The sequence below is a fragment of the Psittacula echo genome (genome assembly GCF_963264785.1).
Source record: "Psittacula echo genome assembly, chromosome: 1".
Classification (NCBI taxonomy): Eukaryota; Metazoa; Chordata; class Aves; order Psittaciformes; family Psittacidae; genus Psittacula; species Psittacula echo.
Genome location: NC_137735.1, coordinates 167,773,822 through 167,793,511, shown reverse-complemented (window position 1 = coordinate 167,793,511; position 19,690 = coordinate 167,773,822). Strand labels below are relative to the sequence as shown.

The 19,690-nt window shown below is 50.5% G+C and overlaps 3 protein-coding genes across 3 annotated transcripts; 2 read left to right on the top strand and 1 right to left on the bottom strand.

Annotated features, from left to right (window-relative positions):
* Positions 1 to 103: 103 nt before the first annotated feature.
* Positions 104 to 4,606, bottom strand: NME6 (NME/NM23 nucleoside diphosphate kinase 6). Its single transcript, XM_080622632.1, has 6 exons — positions 4,322 to 4,606; positions 3,955 to 4,057; positions 3,824 to 3,863; positions 3,196 to 3,356; positions 2,765 to 2,941; positions 104 to 1,269 (listed from the first exon to the last, which is right to left on the bottom strand). Exons 1-5 carry the CDS (start codon positions 4,409 to 4,411, stop codon positions 2,796 to 2,798), a joined length of 540 nt encoding a protein of 179 aa, XP_080478758.1. The 5' UTR covers positions 4,412 to 4,606; the 3' UTR covers positions 104 to 1,269; positions 2,765 to 2,795.
* On the top strand, positions 4,517 to 13,173 carry RABL2B (RAB, member of RAS oncogene family like 2B; the record flags this gene model as incomplete). The annotated part of the gene is made up of 8 exons (XM_080622498.1): positions 4,517 to 4,617; positions 4,700 to 4,729; positions 4,876 to 4,955; positions 8,960 to 9,039; positions 9,905 to 10,016; positions 11,902 to 11,999; positions 12,245 to 12,328; positions 12,580 to 13,173. 8 exons carry the CDS (start codon positions 4,517 to 4,519, stop codon positions 12,655 to 12,657), a joined length of 663 nt encoding a protein of 220 aa, XP_080478624.1. The 3' UTR covers positions 12,658 to 13,173.
* A 2,298-nt stretch (positions 13,174 to 15,471) lies between these two features.
* Positions 15,472 to 19,628, top strand: ARSA (arylsulfatase A). Its single transcript, XM_080625674.1, has 8 exons — positions 15,472 to 15,959; positions 16,254 to 16,494; positions 16,945 to 17,163; positions 17,613 to 17,782; positions 18,284 to 18,408; positions 18,570 to 18,697; positions 18,992 to 19,094; positions 19,207 to 19,628. Exons 1-8 carry the CDS (start codon positions 15,721 to 15,723, stop codon positions 19,506 to 19,508), a joined length of 1,527 nt encoding a protein of 508 aa, XP_080481800.1. The 5' UTR covers positions 15,472 to 15,720; the 3' UTR covers positions 19,509 to 19,628.
* The last annotated feature ends 62 nt before the right edge of the window (positions 19,629 to 19,690 follow it).

Sequence of the window (19,690 nt, the reverse complement as noted above, 5' to 3'; positions counted from 1 at the left end):
AGATTGTTGCAGCATCAGATATTACATACTTAAGATAAACCAGCATTTGGATAACCTGCCTTTATTATTTCACAACATAATGTTTGCAGGTCAAATAAAGAAACCAAAAATCTTAACAAAAGAGAACAAATAGCCTGTGCTGGGCATTACCAGGATTTATTAAAAATAATCAGAGGTTTCAACTTGTTCTGTAAAAGCAGATTAGGGACAGGGAAGGGGCAGGAAGAAAAGTGAGAAAGGGTACAAGAAATTGTTTTAAATTAAAGCCATGGGAAGTTACAAAATCAAACGTACAGCACATGACTGGGAGGCACAAGGAGGTACACAGAACACATGTGAATTGTCATTATGAACTGGTTTCACCTGTAACAGTTATTTTTCTTTCTAGTAGCTGGTACAGTGCTATGACACACTAAAGAAGTGAAACATTTCTTCAGCACTTACAAAGAGGGGTAAAAAACAATAAAAGAAAGACTTTCCCAAGAAGCCTCAAAGCAGAGCTTCTGCTAAAATCCAAAGGCTTCCTTTGATATTAAAAGTATTTTTTGACACTATCTCCTCCATCTAACACCAAATATTTCAGTATTATCAGAATCATGGAATGATCTGGGTTGGAAGGGACCTTGAAGTTCCTCCAGTTCCACCCCCCTGCCACAGGCAGGGACCCCTTCCACTGGAGCAGCTTGCTCCAAGCCCCTGTGTCCAACCTGGCCTTGAACACTGCCAGGGATGGGGCAGCCACAGCTTCTCTGGGCACCCTGTGCCAGCGCCTCAGCACCCTCACAGGGAACAACTTCTTCCTTATATTAGAATGGTGTGACTGTCACCTGATAATCACTCTGTGAAAACACTGCACCACTAAGCCAGTGCTGTTTGTACTTGAAATTTTAAAAGGGTTGGTTTCCCCAAAAGTAATAATGGCAAATGACTAGGAAAATTAACACATTTCAAACAAGAAGGGTAAGCCAGGAATTGTCATTTAATGGTACCCCAAATGAATAGCCAAAAAAAGAAAGCACAATATAAATAAAGAAGAAAGACAAAAATAAAATCGTAAGGGTTACTAATCACATGAAAACCCCACACAACCGACAGACACTGAGGGAATCAATAAAATATCAATTGACAGTAGCATTATGGACAGCAAGATTCCAGAGCTGTATAAACACAAACTCAATCATGAGCAAATCCACCTTTGGATACTGCTGGTGAAAATAAAACAGCAATGCAAAAACGCAGAAATATTCCGCAGATCCTTTTGATCTGTACCTGGAACAAAACAATGACTGCATTTAATCTCGTATAATGGTAATGAAGGAACAAACACATTGATGCATTTGGTCAAGGAAACTCTACAGAAACACCTCCTACAATTACACATTTTTCAATCAAATGCCCAGCATTTCACATAGTTGTCTTAAACTAGCCACAGAAACTTCTCTTTGATCTGTACCACAATGATGGACTAATGAATTTGTGACTCAATCAACAACCTAGTCAAGAGCTCAGTGCTAGTCATGCATAACTTCAGAAGAGGGAATCAAGCTAACAAACTTTTTGTCCCAAATGCAGTACAAAGGTACCTTCACCAATACAGAGCATTTGAAATTATCCAAAAGAAATTCACTCAGTACAACATGGCACCTTAATTAAAAATATCAGCATTGTAACTGCAATCTGGGGCAGTTTAAATGGATTAAAAACTGGTACAGGAACAGAGCTCAAAATGCATCAAACAGGGAAACATAAATAAGCATATCAGAACCTTGCTTTGTACTTCAAAACCAAGTCCTCACACACCAGGATATGATAACTATATCAATTATTGCATAACAAAATGGCTTTGTTCATATAATTTACAAAGGACATGGAACTCAGTACTTCAATGCCCAGTAAGAATATAGGCAATGAAGCCTCTTGTAAAGAAATTTCCCAGCAGAAATTCTACAGCCCCTGTGTACCAGCATTCAAATCAGCTTCTCTGGCCTTTTATTAGGATTTGAGAAATCCATAGCTCCTCTAATAGCCACTATCAAGTCTCATCAGAACTGCAGATCTCATCCCCCAGGCAATCTAAAAAGCACAAAGGATCCTTCAGAGTCACTGGAGTATTCCACACCTTTCTGCATCTTCCCCTAGAACTTGTGCTGCAGACTTGTCAGCCCAGCCCAAACCAACCCAATTGGATATGCTGCTTTCCTCTTGGGAACGGCTTCTAATTGTGCCCTCCACCAGATGCTCAAGATCAGAATTATGATACAAAACTGAAGAGAACCTTGTTTCTCAGCTTGGATCCAGGAAAGCAAGGGCAGGAGAGTTAGTATTACCCTGCTTATTGATGCCTTTTTTCATATTCTTTTCCCTTTCTTTTCTCCTTATGAGACTCTGGGAACAGAGCAAATATTAAGACTCTGAGGACTACTATCAGCAACAAACCATATCCTAACTGGAACTAGCAACCCCCTTTCACCTACCCTGTTGCTGGATTCACCTGTACTGCTTATGTCTAAATAAACACAAGGGACCAGTGAACTCCATGGCTAGATCTCTACATCCAGATGGAGTACTGCTACTTGAGAAGTCTTTTCTTAAACTGCCTCAGCACCTAGATGCTGCATGAACAACGTTAACTCCAGGTCACACAACATGATGTGCATTAGGTCTTTCTCTCCCCCACGCTCTTTAAAACATGCCATGGCTGTATGTCTTGTTATGAGGCTGACAGAGTGTGTCTAGCAGCTACTCCCAGCTCAGCAAAGCATACCCCTGGGTAACTCAGGTCAGCTCTTGTCTCTTCATCCCTGAACACAGTGGACACGCTCTTCTGCATTGTAATACACCTGCCCTCGGCGCAGACGTGGCTCTTCCTGCTGGTACCAGAGCTGTTCATCGAACTCCGGGAAGAAAAAGGCAATTTCTCTGCTGGCTGATGCTGGTGAATCTGTTGGAAAACAGAGGAGAAGGTGAGTGATGGCAGTGTGACACTAGAAACGTGCTACGTTCAAAAGGGAAGGGCAAAAGCCACAAGAAAAGCACCAGGCTCAAGTCACATCAGGACAGGGGTGAGTGGAGTCTGCAGAAGTGAGTATATCATTAACTGTGACTTCCAGACTGGAAAGCAAGCAAAACACCAGTGCTCACACCTGCTTGAGCTCCAGCCTTTGTCCAACACTCAGCAAAGAAGGATGGGTCTACCTGAGCCATGAGTGGTATTCCTGGTGTCAGTGAGGCCATAAGCTCCTCTGATGGAGTCTGGGACGCTGTTTCGGGCTCGGAATACTTTGGTGGGTCCCATCAGGGACCTCCAGAGCGGGACAGCGTTCTCATGGGCCAAGATGTAAGCCCACATGGGGCCACTGAGAAAAAGACCAGGGAAGAGAAGTAGATAAGGTTGCAAAAGGGCACGGCTTTATTCTTACAGATACAGCAAGTGCAAAGAAGGAAGTACAACTGTCTTCCAGTGCCTTTGGGAGGCGACAGAGCCCTACCATGACACTAGACCCAGAGTCTGTGGCAAAGCATTTTGTGTGAATTGTGGAAAGCATTTTGTGGCAGCAAAGCATTTGTGTGAATGCCCTCCTCCTAGGTGATGGCACCCACCACCCTCGGGGCTGCCACCCCACTAAGTCCTACTATAGTCACAGCAGGGTTATCTCTTGACATTTCTCCACCCCTGAGCCCAGGGCCTTCCACCTTGGGTGAGACACATCCCACGCCAAAGTGGCCCCTCCAGCCAAAGGCGGGACAAGGGTCCTCTGTGAAGTGAAGGGAGCTGCTCCCCTCCTGGCGCCCCGCAGAGACCAGCTGCGGGCACGGCAGGTACCTGGCCATGAACTCCACCAGCCGCTGGTAGAAGAACCGCCCTGCGGGAGAAAAACGGGCGGGTCAAACCGCGCAGCGTCGCCGGCTCCGGACACGCTCGTCCACCCGCAGCCCCAGCCCCGTGCCGCCTACCCGCGTGCTCCCGGTAGAACCGGCGGCTCTCTTCCCGCCCACAGCGCAGCTTCTTGGAGCGCACTATGAGGAACCGATTGCTGAGGATGGTTTCGTGCACGGCCTGCGGGCAGAGGTGCAGCGGCTGGGCGGGCGGCGGCCACCGCCGGGACGCTCCGCACCGCAGGGCCTGGTCCGGTGTCTCGGGGCGGAGCGGGAGGAAGCGGGGCTGTGCGGGACCATGCGGGGCCGGACGAAGAGGACTGGTGCGGGACGATGAGGGGAGGGACGAAGCGGGGCGAGAGCGGGACGAAGAGGACTGGTGCGGGATAGTGAGGGGAAAGACGAAGCAGTGCGGTCAGGACGAAGCGGGGCGCCCAGCGCTCACCTCCAGCACCAGCGGGTGGGCCACGGCGTCCGGCTTCAGCAGAGCCAGCGTGAGCTGCAGCGGCCGCCCGCAGGGCCCCGCAGACGCCATGGCCCCCGGCGCGCCCGTGACATCAGCGGAACGTCGCGCTCGGTGATGCGGGGTCTGAGGCTGGTCCCGCACGTCGCGTAGCAGCGGAGACGCGGAGGCGGGGTCATGGCGGAGGCGCCGGAGCAGGCCCGGGCGGAGGCAGTGTCTGGCGCGGAGGAGACCGTGAAGATCGTCTGTCTGGGCGACAGCGCCGTGGGCAAGTCCAAGTGCGTGTGTTCTCCGTGGGGAGGGCAGGGGCGGCTCGGGGCGGGTTCGCGGCCTAATAGCAGCGCCATACTCTTTCCGCAGGCTGCTGGAGAGGTTCCTGCTCGACAGCTTGTATCCTTGTGCTGCCCGTTGCTCCCCGCACGTGTTCCCGGGCCTGCGCGGCCGGGGCCTGGGGAAGCGCGACGGGCCCGGCCGGGGGAGCGGTCGCTGCGGCGGGGGGGCCGCCCTCCTCCGTCGGTTCCTTAACGCGGGCACAGCCGCCCCCAGCAGCTCTCCACCTTCGCCCTGACGCTCTACAAGCACCGCGCCCGGGTGGACGGGCGGGCGGTCCTCGTGGGTAAGTGGAGAGCGCCCCGCTGGGTGTTGCGTGGGACACGGGGACGGGCCGGTGCCGGCTGCGTGCAGAGCGGGAACAGCGGCGGTGCTGTGGGCAGAGGCAGCAGCGCACGGACCTCAGACCACGGCAGTTTCCTGCACTGGGCAATGGGGTGCTAAACGGTTGTTTGTAGGCAGGGAAATGGGGGAATGGAGAGATCAGAGGATCACAGAATGGGAGTGATCAGAAGGGGTCTCCGAAGCTCCTGTCCAGCGCCTGCTGAAGCAGGGCCATCTCCAGCCAGTTGCTCAGGACCATGTCCGGGTGGCTTTTGAATGTCTCTAAGGATGGAGACTCTACAACCTTCCTGGGCACCCTGTACCTGTGCCCAGCCGCCTTCACAATGGAAAGTGTTTCCTGATGTTCAGAGGAAAACTCCTGTGTTTCAGTTTGCGCCCTCTGCTCATGTCACTGCACACCACTGAAAAAAGCCTAACTCTATCTTCTTTACTCTCTTCCTCCAGGTATTTATACTCATTGATGAGATCCCGCCTGAGCCTTCTCTTCACCAGGGTAAAGAATTCCAACCCTCTCAGCCTTTTGTCATATAAGAGGTGCTCCAGTCCCTTCATCATCTTCATGTCCATGTCTCTCCTGTACTCAGGAGCTCAGAACTGGACACAGTCCTGCAGGTGTGGCCTCTCCAGTGCTGAGTAGAGGCGAAGGAATATTTTGCCTAATGCGGTTAAGGATGCCAATAGCTTGCTTTGCGGCAGCTTGGTGTCAGCCAGGACCCCCAGGACCCTTTCTGCAAAGCTGCTTTCCAGCTGGGTGGTGCCCAGCAGAAACTGGTGCTATGGGGTTGTTCCTCTGAGGAGGACTTTGTACTTCTCCTTGTTGAACTTCATAAGGTTCCTATCAGCCTGTTTCTCCAGCCTGTCCAGGCCCCTCTGGATGGCAGAAGAACCTTCTCGTGTACCAGCAACTTCTCCCAGTTTTGTGCCGTCTCCAAGCTTGCTGAGGGTGCAGTCTTGCCCTATCATCCAGATCATTAATGAAGATGTTGAACAGGGTCAGATCCAGTATTGACCCCTGGGGTACACTGCTAAGTTACTGGCTTCCAGCCAGACTCAGCTGCTGATCACTAGCCTCTTGCTGGCCATTCAGCCAATTTTCAGGCCACCTCACTGTCTGCTCATCCAGCCCATGCATCAACAGCTTCTCTATGAGGCTCCTATGGGAGACAATGCCAAAAGCATCACTGAAGTCTAAGAACAGCCACTACTCTTCCCTCATCCACCAGGCCAGATCACATATATATATATAGATATAGATACATATAGATATAAGGTCCTTTCCAACCCTAACTATTCTATGATTCTATGTATATTTATAAAACACATATTCAAAGACTTCCAGTGACAAAGCCTGCTTAGGCCGTCTACTCCAACCTGTTAGGGTTCTTACTGCTAGAAAGTCTTTCTTGATACTTAATGCAGATCTTCCTTGTTCAAGGTGAACCAGTTATTTCCTGTGTTTCCTGGACACTGAACAATTTTTTTCCCCCTTCCTGTTTGTACTAACTTTCTGACCACTGCACCTTTCCCCTTTGCCGGTGAACGAAAAACTGGACACAGGCCAGCAATGTGCACTTGCAGCCCAGAAAGCAGATTGACCTGGGCTGTGTGAGGAGAGTATGACCAGCAGGTTGAAGGAGGCAATTCTGCTCTGCTCTGCTAGAGACCCCACCAGGAGTCCTGCATCCACCTCTGGGATCCCCAGTACAAGATAAACATGGATCTATTAGGTTCACAAAAACTATCACAGGGATGGAGCACCTCTACTATGGAGAGAAGCTGAGAGATTGGGGTTGTTCAGCCTGGAGAAGAGAAGGCTCCAGGGAGGCCTTATTGTGGCCTTTCAGGATATAAAGGGGGTTTATAAGAAAGATGAAGAAAGCCTTTTTATCAGGGCCTGTTGTGACGAAACAAGGCACAACAGTTTTAAACTGAAAGAGGGTAGGTGTAAATTGGACATAAGGAAGAAATGTTTCATGCTGAGGGTGGTTACACTCGGGAACCACTGGCACAGGGTGCCCAGAGAAGCTGTGGCTGCCCCATCCCTGGCAGTGTTCAAGGCCAGATTGGACACAGGGGCTTGGAGCAAGCTGCTCTAGTGGAAGGTGTCCCTGCCTGTGGCAGGGGGTTGGAACTGGAGGAGCTTTAAGGTCCCTTCGAACCCAAATCAATCTGGGATTCTGTGATTCTATGATCTTGTCTCCCTCCTTCTTCTGAGCTTGGTGTGTGCAGAGCTGGTTCTCTTGCATGTCCTCACTCCCCTCTGCAGCTTTTTTGACTCCTTTTTAAATATGTTATCACCAGCATTGCTGACTGGGAGTGATTTGGCCAGAGGTGGTCTGTCTGTCTTGGAGCTGACTGAAACTGGCTCAGCCTGACATGGGGTGAGCTTCCAGTGTCTTCTCACGGAAGCCATCCCTGCAGCCCCTGCCCCTTACACAAACCTTGCCACTTATACCTAATAAAAGTTTCAGAAAAAAGCCATGAGAACAGTTGAAAGATGGTAAAAAGGGGCCTAATGATGAGGGACTCTGGCTTCTCAGGGGGAAGGTAAAATATTAGAGAACAGGAACTTTGTACAAAAGGAGGTTTCAGCATAACAAGAAATATTTAACAGACTCTATTTGATGTTAGGTAAACTCATAAAAAAGATGAGGTGGGGAGCTTTTTTAACCAGTAAGTGAAATACGGTTAGGACAACTTGCAAAAGTCGGGGACTTATTTTTAACATGGATTTAGTACTTTATGAAGTAACTTGGTCTAGTTTAAGTAATTCATGTGGCTAATGTTATGCAAGTGTTCACAGTGTCTTCTGCACCTTTTATGAACATAAGGCTGATCATCCAAGCTACTTTGCAGAGAAGACCTCTCATGAAGTGTGATTTGTAAAGACAGATAGTTTGATCTGAAGACTCAAACTGTGCAGAATTACCACTTCCCTTGCTAGTTTAATTTTTACTCTGCTGAGCTGTTCTTAGAGGCCATCACCAAATTCTGCATGGTAGAGTTAGGATTGCGTTAAAATGTGCTGTATTCATATTTATGAATCTTACTTTTCCCAAGGATTTTAAGGTTGATAAATCCCTGTATTCTGGAGTGACATGGGGTATGACAGACAAATATGGAGGATTTAGTAATAAAAGCATCAGTGTTTTTCAATAAGGCATGGTAAGTTCTCTTGGGACAGCTGCCGCATTGCCTGGGAAGTTAATTTAGGGACATTCAGTAGGTCATAATCACTGGCACCTCTTTTGTTCTTCTAAGTGAGGATTCTGAAATGGTACATTAAAAGGATTGGGGTGGGGAGGAGCCCTACCTGAGACACACAGACAGAAAAGGGCATTAGAATGTTGCTGACTGTTCAGGTATGCTTCATGATACCCAGTCTATGAGGTACTTAATGAATTGGGACCTGCCTGTCTCTTCCCTTGGGACCCTGAACTGGGCCCTGGGCCCTTTGTAATTTTAGAATGAGTCATGCCCCTGGGAAAAGCAGAGTTGGACTGTCCATGAAAGCAGAGAGAATATTGCCTATGGCAGGCACCTGGCTGTGTACCAAGGTGTCAGAAATCAAGCCAATTACAAGAGGTTCAGGTTTTGTTTCCTGTCGTCATCTCTAGTGACAAAGCACTATGCGCTGTTACCACTCTGCGCTTTTGACTAGCTTTGTCTTTCTGTCCTTTACAAGCCATATCTACTGATGACTTCTCTTTTGCTGATATGTTTATAGCCATGTTCAGTGTCAGCACAACTCATAGTTAAGCATAGCTAAGAAAAGGTCCTAGTTCTGCATAATCTCTTAGCCCTGGAATGTTTCAGATTAGTGAGGTGAAACCTAACCTGTGACCGCAAGTAGATGGGCTGGGCTTTGTCTCCTGGGTTTAAGTTCTAAGGAAAACAGAACTTGAAAAGATGTGTCATTCTAAGTTTGTTTTTTGTGTCTTACAGACTTCTGGGACACAGCTGGACAGGAGAGGTTCCAGAGCATGCATGCATCCTATTACCATAAGGCTCATGCTTGTATCATGGTAAGGGCAGTGTCTCAGCTGTGATTTGATGGAATTTTGACTCATCCAGTCCCAGCTGACACGTGGCCTGTGTGTTACTTCTTGTGATAATGCTGCCTCAGATTTGTCTCTTCCAGTGGTTTAAAAAACTTTCCTATATTGTTCTTTCTTCTCTCATGAGATAAAAGCAGTGTACTGGGGTATGTTTAGCTCTATTCTGTCTTTCCACATAGCACTCTTACTATATTCCCTGCCTTTGCTGTCTTCTAAATTTTCTTACTTCTGTAAGCATTCCTTTCTTGTTCTGTTATTTGACTATTGGATTATGTAGTACAAAACTGTTCTGACATGTTCTGCAGGGGTGCTACATAAGACATTATTCTCTGGTCTTCTGCCCTTTCTGTTTTCCTATAATTTGCTTTTCCCATTTATTAGTTCAAATAAGTCTTTTTTCCTGACTTCTAACCCTCTGAGGTCTCTTGCTTTGTACTGTTGCTCAACCTTTCCATTCTTTCTTATCACTTGTGAGCATTAGTCAACTTCATTGGTATTTTAATTGTTAAAATGGAGAAGTCTTACGTCTGACCCTACTTAGCAGAGCGGATCTTTCCTATGCTTGTTCACTTGTCATGGATGATGCAGTGTTTGTCATAGTACAAAATAAGACTGTAAAGGAAAATGAGGGACTGTTCCCTGTCCCATGCAAAGAAGTGGGCTGGCTGCATGTTTCAAGGCTTTCTGGATACTCTCCCTTGTCTTTCACACTTTCTAACAAACACCAGTTTCCTTTATTGATGTCCTCCTTGGAGAATTCTGGATTCTGTATTTGGTGGTTGATCAGGAGCTCTCCTGCTATGGCCCATCATAGCTGATTCTTTCTTGGAAGGTGTTTGATGTGCAGCGGAAAGTCACTTACAAGAACTTGAACAGCTGGTACAAGGAGCTGAGGGAATTCCGTCCAGAGATTCCATGCATTGTGGTGGCCAACAAAATTGATGGTGAGTAGATCTTCTTCTTTCAGCCTCTCAGGATTGTGATGTGATTCTCTTCAGACCTGGCTGAGATTGTCATTCATCTGTTAGGTCCAGATGAGTTGTTGAGTATTAGTCCCTCAGGGCTGTATTTTACCAGTGAATAGCTGGGCCCTCTGCTGACCTTGATGCTGTCTTACAGGCTCTTGTCCTTGTTTTACTAGCACTTGAAAATACAATTTGATCCATTTAAAGTTTATTCAAGTGATGTCCTTCCAATTCTGTCCTTACCACACTGCCCATTGCATCCAGCAAGAAACCAAAAGCTGGTTGGAGCAGTACCTAATCAAAAATTGCAGGATGTCGTGCTGGAAGAGGAGCATAACCTGTTACGTGGCTTCCCCTGGCACAGTCAGTAAGTGCCCTTGTATTGCTAATTCAGGCTGCAGGTTTCTGTGGAACTCCTCTGTGCTGAAATGTCTATAATATAGATACCTGATGGCAAAATTGTTCGCCTTTCTCTACCAGTGACTGGATGCCTCCCTCTTCTTAGGAATGCCAGCTAGGCATTCCACACGTTAGTGCTGTCACTTGGGTTGTGACTTGTCTCCTCCATCCTGTGAGAGTGCATAACGCCATCAGCTTTCTCCTTAGCATCAACAAAAGAACACATACCCTTAGGACCACAGTCTCCTGCTGTTCTCTGTCAAGTACAGTGTCAGACATGGGCTTCCTTGCTGACATTCATGGTAGAAATCATCACAGCTATGAATAGTGTGTCCGCCTGAATAAGGAGTCTGGGCTTCCACTGCAGTCTACAGCAGTTCATTTGATTCAGTGGTGTGGCTTAGGGCATGATTGAGCTTACCTAATGAAAGCCTTTCCTATAGGATGTGTCAAGCCAGCCTTGAATCCACTGGTTGCATGGTCCGTAGGGGAAGTCCGAGGCAAATGGACTTGGTGTTGACAGGCATATTGTAGGCAGAACCTCTGTGTAGATGAATCCTGATCATGGTGTTCTATGTGAGTGCACACTATTCCAGAGGAGTCCTTTGCCTTGCCTTCCTTTGCTGTATTCCACCTGGACTAGGAAATGATCAGCTCACAGCTCTTAACACAGGCCCAGTGTGCAGAACAGTTGATTCAGCTTCCTGCAGAGAGGCCAGGAGCGGCTTCCGAGGCAATGCTCACGGACAGCACTTGCAGTCTGAACTAGTTCAGCTGCTGCTGTGTGAGACAAGGTAGATGGTCCCCCTGTGCAGCATACAGGCTGCCTATCAATCACAACTGAGCTGCTCCTGCTCTGCCAGCACAGCCTCTAAATATGCAGTAGAGTTGTTCCAAAACTGAAATAAAGCCTCTGGCCTACTGAGGTTGGGACAGCTGGACCTAACTGCCTGTTAAGTAAAAATATGTAACAGTTGGGTCATTTATATACTGTGAGCATGCCCTAGACTCAACAGGAGTATGGGTACATGCTATAAAGGCAGGGGGGAGTTCTGGTTAATAGGCCAAACTGAAAGGAGAAGCATTACTTGTAATAGTCTTATGGACACAGCTAAAATCACAGGGATGTGCCTGGGAAACATTCATAGTTGCTGCAGGGCAAGTGAATGGGTATTTTCTAAGCTGTTATTCATTTATAGCACATCAGAATCCATCTATAATTTAGTCAAGCACCATGGATAAACCAACAAGAACTCTTTTAGTGTCTTCTGTCAATGGTTTGCTGATGCTGTTGCTTTTAAAGCCCTGCAGCTGCTGGGGAGGACTCTGCTAGCCTTGTACTACAGTGAGGGGGCCTTGACTGCTCAGTTGGGCTCTGGTCTCATCTGTTCCACCACTCCTGCACATGCTGGCATTTTGCCTGCAGTGATGTCTTACTGACCATTTCTCCTTTTCTCGTCCCCAGCGGATATGAAGGTGACCCAGAAAAGCTTCAACTTTGCCCGGAAGTTCCGTTTGCCCTTTTACTTTGTGTCTGCTGCAGATGGCACCAATGTAGTGAAGGTATGACACAGATATTTGACTCAGCATACATGAGTCCTCTCTATGATCCGAGGACATGGAGACTGCTGTAGGCACAGAGAGCAGAAAATGGGCTGGTACATGTTTGCCTACTTGTGAGCTCTGGTAGCTATAGGTACTTGCAGAGTTTTGGGTTTTTTTTTCTTGAGGTGTGGGAACAGTTTCTGTATGTTACAGAAACCCAGTGCCCCTTCACTTTGAGTGACAAATATTCTCCTCCTCATCAGCTCTTCAATGATGCCATCAAACTGGCAGTTGCTTACAAACAGAATTCAGGAGATTTCATGGATGAGGTCATGCGAGAACTGGAGGTAAGAAAAGCTCTACTTACTGCCCTCCTCCTAAGAGCAGCTCTAGGCCAAAACTTTGTAGGCATGGGAAGATTTGCCTTATAGTAGTGACACTATGGGGTTTGTGTGCTGCTCGTGTCTAAGTTGGAAGGGGTAAGGTGGTGATCCTCTGAAGAGCCTGCACTGCCCTAGACCAAATTTGAAAGAATCACAGCACAGTATAGCTGTTGCTCTCATGCTTCTCAGCAGTTCCTTGTCCTGCTCCTTTCCAGAGCTTTGACCTGCAGAAAAGTGAGAATTTGTTGGATCAAGAGGAGAGCTGCCCTGAAGAGAAACCCCCATCTGCCTAAGCCCTGGACGCTGAGTTTCCCTTCGCTCTAGATTTCTGGGGCTAGTTAGAACTGACCTTCACAGAGGAAAGTGATTTTTCTCTTGCCCTGAGAACTCAGCTGGGCTTCTCCCACTCTTGTGGGAGATTCTCTAGCTGTGACCTTTCTTGATGTGGCCTGAGCTGCTGCGTATCATGGTCAAGGAGAGGGTGAGAATATCCACAAGGTTGCTGGTTACTGCTTGCTTCTTCAAGGCAAAGCTTGCCTGGAGAGTTCAGCCACTCTGGGACCTACAGGGAAGGGACCTGTCTATAAGCTTTAATGGTACCTATTGGAGAAAACAAACACTAAAAACTATTTGTATTTTTTTATATATATATATAAAACTTTGAGCCTACATCCTTCCTGCACTTCTGTTCTAAAGCATTAGTCCAGTTACTGTACAGTATTAAGTCCAACTGCCAGCCCTCCCCATTGCTTTTCCCAACCAGCACTGCCTCTGTCCATGCATGTGAGCTCTGGTGTAATTTCTTTGGGTTTCCTTCCCAATTCTGCTATGGAGCAGCCAGATCCAGTAGACTTCCAGCACACCTTCTCCTTTCAGGTTTGCTAGAGCTGAATCAGGTGGAATCACACCCAGGAGGCTTGTCCTATCCCAGCCTGATGGATGTGGCTGCTGCTGCTCCCATGTGTGTGTTCAGGAGATTTGTGCTGCATAAGTCTATTTTCAAGTTCACCAGTGCATTGTACACACCTACAGGGATCCCACCAGTAGCTGGCCTAAGACATGTTGTGTTTCCAACTGCTGTCCCCATAACCTCTGTGCCCTTCTTCCACTGTACCCTCACCCTCCTCTGAACAGGCCCATTTGAGTGACACCTCACAGATAACTGAAGGGAGAGCTGGGAGCATTTTAGGGAGAGGTATCTGGCAAGGACAGCAGCACCCAGGCAGAGTGATGGAAGTCCAAGGTGACTTTGCTATCCGCACGTCAAACATCAAATCTGTTCACAGATGCAGCAAATCTCAGAGGAAGGTGGGGAAAATAACCGGGGGTAGATCATTTGTTTGGGACAAGAAAAGGGTGAAGAAAGAGGAGTCAAGGAGGATGGAGGGATGTATAAACATGGAAAATGGACAGAAACAGGGATAAAGGAGCCAATTACAAATAAGCAACTGCTGATTGTTTTGCTTGTTTGACTGAGCCTCGCAGCTAATCGCCACAGTCTGTCCAACCTTCTTTTTGAGAGTGACTCCAAATGCTGTTCTGTGTGGCCCCAGTCTGTACCTGGCTGCAGCAATGGCAGAAGGAACGCAGGCCATAGGGACCCAGCAGCTGGAAACACCAGCCAGCTACTGCTGGGTGTGCTCTGGGGGTGTGTGCAGTTCACTAGTGAACTTAAAGCTGGACTAGCTCACGAGCAAGAGGAGACATAGACTTGGAAAGACACAAGGTCTGTGCCAGCTGCTGGGTAAGTAGCTTGACATCCAGCCACAGACATTAACTGAATTCCCATGCTCATATTTAAGGAACCTATGAACATGCTCTGCTTGTGAATCTAGGGAGTGATTTGTATGTATGCTCTTGTCCTGATGAGCTGGAGAGGAAGATGAGTACTGGGTCCTGCTTTTTGTGTTAAGTGGGCTCTGGGAAAGGTCCTGCTCTATGCTATTTTCGTTTGCCATTCATGCCTTTGAAGTATGTGTGCATGTTCTTGAATGTGATCTGGCTCTTTAGAAGCCCAACTAAGCAGCGCACATCATTAGGTTGAGACAGGAGAAACCTCCTGAGAATGAGAGTGCTCCCAATTCATTTCCAGCTCTTCCGCAAGGAGGAATTCCCTGGGAGCACAAACACAGCATGCACAAAAACTGTGTGCACACACTGTGTTCGCATACAGGGTGCATGGAGACACACATGGGGTACAAAGAGAAGGTGCAGTGCACAACCAGAGTGTGCACCCCCAGACTCTAAAACACTTGTCTTGAACACAAGGGCAATGCAGAATGTTCACATACACAAAGAATGCCTGTGTGTACAAAACTGGGTGACACACACACGCACACACAGAACACATACACAGGCAGTGCATGCACACCCTACAGGACACATACATGCAGAATGCACCCACCCCTACACCCTGCACACAGTGTGCACCCATCCATCTGCCCACATGCATGCTCACAGCATACCCCAGTGCTTTATGCCATGTAGAATGAACCTCCTATAGATGCACATGCAAACTCACATGTCCACGCACACATACAGGCATAAGCACATGCCCACACTTCATACATCCAGAGATGCAGAGCTAAGTGCCTGTGCTTTGTGCAGCATCTCAGGTCCTGCTGAACTCTTATTTTGGATAAACTGTGCAGATAGAGGCCTTCAGGACATTCTGCCTCAGTTCCCTTCTCTGCCTGTTTTTGAGCTTTTTCTGGTTTTCAAAAGCAGACACTGCAATGGGGTACAGCCTTCTCAGGTGCTGAACCTACCCTTTTCCCCTGTTTGCCTTGTCACTTCCTTCCCTCAGAGAGCTGCTGCTGCTCTTTGCACTGTCCCTCCTCTGTTTACAAGTCATAGATCTGCAGGATATGGGCTCCTATATTCAGGTGCAAGCAGCAGTCTTTGAGGCTGAAGGTGAAACTCTGCCGTTGCTGTACGCAAGCACACTTTGCTTGAAGAGCGCCCCGGCTCCCACAGAGCGCAGCCTGCTCCAGGCAGCGCCTCGCGCTCTGCCTGTCCTGTGGGATCCTGCACCCTGCGCGCACCAGAACAGCAGCTTCCTTGGCTCTTCCCGAAGGCAGGAAGCCGGGAGCAGCGGCCTGGGCCGGCAGCTGGTGCCAGCCACGGAAGGGGGACAGGGGCCTTTCCCCCGGGCCACACAGCCCCAGCGCAGGGGACATCCACTCTCCGCCACAAGCCGGCCACCCGTGTCCTCCCGGGGCAGCCCCGGTCCGGCACCGCCGCTCGCAGCTGCCCGCAGCGGACGACAGCTCCCAGGACGCCCCGCGGCGGCGATAGGTCACATGGTGCGCGGTGTCCGTGCCCGGTAGCGGTGGGGCTTCCGCGGCGGCAGCGCCATGGAGCAGCGGGCCCTGCGGCTGCCCTGGGCCATGGCGGTTTTGGCCCTCTTGGCCTTGCGCGGAGCGGCCGCGGCAGCACCCAACTTCGTCCTGGTGCTGGCGGACGATTTGGGCTTCGGGGACCTGGGCAGCTACGGGCACCCCTCGTCTGCCACGCCGCACCTGGACTGGATGGCGTCCCGAGGCCTGCGCTTCACCGACTTCTACAGCAGCTCCTCCGTGTGCAGCCCGTCCCGGTATGTGCCCCGGGGCTCCCAGCCCGCTGGCTGGTGGCTGCTGCGGGGCCCCGGGGCGGGCACCGAGCTCGGGAAGCGTCGAGGCAAGGCTGGGCACCCACCGGGAGCTGCGGTGGGTGGGACGAACGGGGGGTGAGGAGGTCGCTGTGCCCCGGCGGCTGCTCGGTGCGGGGCCGGTGCAGACGGGGTATGCGACCGGGGCAGTTGTGGGCTGCCAGGGCCCGAGGCGGGGATAGGGGGTCCCTCTTTGGGAAGGGACCCGCGCCGTGCTGTATCCGGTCTTCTCTCCCCTAGGGCAGCCCTGCTGACAGGCCGGTTCCAGATGCGCTCCGGGGTCTACCCGGGGGTGTTCAGCCCAGGCTCGCGGGGGGGGCTGCCGCTGTCTGAGGTCACCATCGCAGAGGTGCTGAAGGCTGCGGGCTATGCCACAGCCATGGTTGGCAAGTGGCACCTTGGCTTGGGGATGAATGGCTCCTTCCTGCCCATCCACCAGGGCTTTGACCACTTCTTGGGGGTCCCTTACTCCCATGACCAGGTGAGAGGCCCGTTGAGCTCCGAGGGGTGTCCTGGAACTGGCTGGGGGCAGTGCCTCAGAGATGAAACTGCTTGAGAGCACATGGGCCAGGCTGGTGCTTTCCTGGGCAGAGGGGTGAGGATGGCTGCAGGCCAGGGAGATGGGTGCTGGTGGGGAAAGTCCATCTCTGAGGTGCTTGTGTGGTTGGGTACTTGTGCATGGGGAGGCTGTTCTTTGTCAGGGGAGAAAGGGTCAGATTCTGGGCTACAAAGAAACATCTGCAGAGCTTCCATGAGAAAATGGGGTGAGGCAGTATGATCCGTGGATGGGTGGGTGGGCACAGAGCCCTGGCCTTCTGGGAGAGGCTCCCCAAAGGGTGCCTGTAGGACCTTGTGGTGGGCTGCTGTGAGAGTGCTCCCCTCCCTGTCCTGCAACACAGGTAAACCAAAAGGTGTTAATTGTTCTTTCCAGGGCCCCTGCCAGAATCTCACCTGCTTCCCACCTGACATCGAGTGTTTTGGGACTTGTGACCAAGGCGTAGTGCCAGTGCCGCTGCTCTGGAACCAAAGCATCGTGCAGCAGCCGGTCTCTTTCCCTGATCTGGTGCCACTCTACAACAAATTCGCACGGAACTTCATCGCTGACTGTGCCCGACAAGGCATCCCCTTCCTGCTCTACTATGCCTCCCACGTAGGAGAGGGGAGCGCTGTTGTGGGTCCAGGGGTGGGGAAGGGACCCTTTGTCCTCCGTGGAGAGCAGGGAGTGTCTCAGCTGCTGCAGCTCAGCACTGTGCTGAGTAGTCAGTACCTGCTGCTGGGTGCCCTGGGGGTGGTGCTCCTGTGCCCTGGCCTTGTGGCAGCACCGTGCTTATGTTCTTGGGCTGCTTCTTTCTGAAGCTTTGCGTGCTTCCCTGGGCCAGATGTCCACCCAGGAAAACTTCCCACCCCAAGTCTGCACATGTCTCCTTTGTGCCATTTCTGAGAGATGCTTCTGAAGCTTGGCGACAAGCCTCCTTTCACCTCATGGGTATTGTTGCCTATCTTGATGTCCTAGCTGGGGTGCTGACCGTCCCTGGGTGAACTGGGAACAAGAAACAGCTCTGGGAGTTTTTGTAGTGGTCTTCTCTGCCCTTTCTTCAGCATACCCACTACCCCCAGTTTGCAAGCCAGGAGTACACAGGGCAGTCACGTCGTGGGCCATTTGGAGATGCACTTGCAGAGTTTGATGGTTCAGTGGGACAGCTGCTACAGGCACTGCAGGAAAGTGGTCTTGCAAACACAACCTTGGTGTTTTTCACCTCTGACAATGGGTGAGTGGGCTCAGCCGGGGGGACTTTGTTACTGGTAAGATTCTGCTGCCACGGTGTGAGGGAAGTGGCATGAGGCATTGGTTTGCTGGGGGAAAGGGCACATGGCATTGCCAGGTGAGATCCCAATGACCTGAAGTGAGGCTAGAGGTGGATCCTGCTCTGGAGGGGACCCAGTGTGTGATCTGCTTCTTGTTCTTGTGACACAGCTGTGCCCTTCGTGGACAGAAACCTCACAGGGTTCAGGCCAGGAGTGGGCAGCAGCCCGAATAGACCCAGTTCCGTTGGTGTGGGGGTGTAGTTGATCTCTGGTGCCCTGCTTAGGCCTCTTCCTCACCTTGGCTTCTTCACCTGCCCCATGCCTCCTGCCTCCCGAGGCTGAGAAGAATGGCAGTGTCACTTGCTGGCACCATGTCTCTCTTGTCATGACCTTGTTAGCAGTACTAGGGAAGGGGTAGCGTGGACCTGTGAAACTTGATGGTAGGTGGTTCTTCTCTCTCACAGCCCATCCACCTTGCGGATGGCACGTGGAGGCAGCTCTGGCCTTCTGAAGTGTGGGAAGGGCACAACGTACGAAGGTGGCATGCGGGAGCCAGCGGTGGCTTATTGGCCAGGCCGTATCACTCCAGGTGAGACTTGGCACTGCTTGTCCCTTTTGAGTGCTGATGCTTGCTGAAGCAGCTTGGCTGCCCTGAGACAAACGGAGGATGGAAGGGAAGTGGGAATGCAGGGATGGGAGTGGGATCACGTACTTGAATGTTTCTTTGTGCCTTGTTATGGTGAATGATAGGAGTGACGCATGAGCTGGCAAGCACCCTGGACATCCTGCCAACACTGACTGCCCTGGCTGGAGCATCTCTTCCCAAAGTTGCCCTGGATGGCTATGACCTGAGCTCGGTGCTGTTTGGGTCAGGGAAGGTGAGTCTTGAGGACTGGTCTGGCCCCGGATATGCCATCGAGTTCCTGGGCTGCTTCAGGCTGCTTTAACAACTGCAGCATGTTGCCAAGCCCGTCCCATGGCTGCAGTGCATGGGCAGAGCCCCAGTATCTTTGAGTAGGAAGCAGTCGATGCGGCTGCTCATCAGCTCCACCATGCGTTTACTGCAGCATCTGGGCTCCTGTGTAACAACCCTGGAGTCTCTGCCTGGCCCTGTCGCAGGCTCTTTAGCCTTGTGGCTGGATGGGTGAGCTTCTCTCCGCTGCTTCCCGCAGAGTCCCCGTCAGACGATGTTCTTCTACCCGCCATCCCCCGATCCATTGCATGGTCCCTTCGCTGTCAGGTTTGGGAAGTACAAGGCCCATTACTTCACACAAGGTTAGTGCTGCCTCCTCTCTTCTGCATAGCAGCTTTGTGATGTGCCACTTGGTTTTGCTGTCCAAAGCTCCCAAGAGAAGAAACTGAGCTGCGCCAGGGGATTCTTTTGCAGGTTCCTTGCACAGTGATACAACCCCAGATGAGGCCTGCCATGGGCTCACCCCGCTGACACCCCACCTGCCCCCACTGCTGTTTGACCTGGAGTCTGACCCAGCTGAGAACTACGATCTGCTGCAGAGCGGTATGGGGCCAGAGCTTCTGCAGGTTCTGAAGGAGATCCAACTGCACAAAGTGCTTTTTGAGCAGCGCGTGGAGTTTGGGGAAAGCCAGATCAGAAAGGGCAGGGATCCTGCCCTGCAGCCCTGCTGTGTACCAAACTGCACTCCTAAGCCTTCCTGCTGCCACTGCTCCTAACGTCTTGCTGCTCTACCTCCACATTGGAACACTATCCCAAACCCACCAGACAATCTTACCCTGAACTGCCAGTGAAATCAGGCTCTTCCTCTTGGCAGCGTAAATCGTGTCAACTTTTAACTGTTTGCTGTAGTCAGCAATTTCTCTCGTCGTGCTCAGGAGTTTCCCCCAGTCAGTTCAGT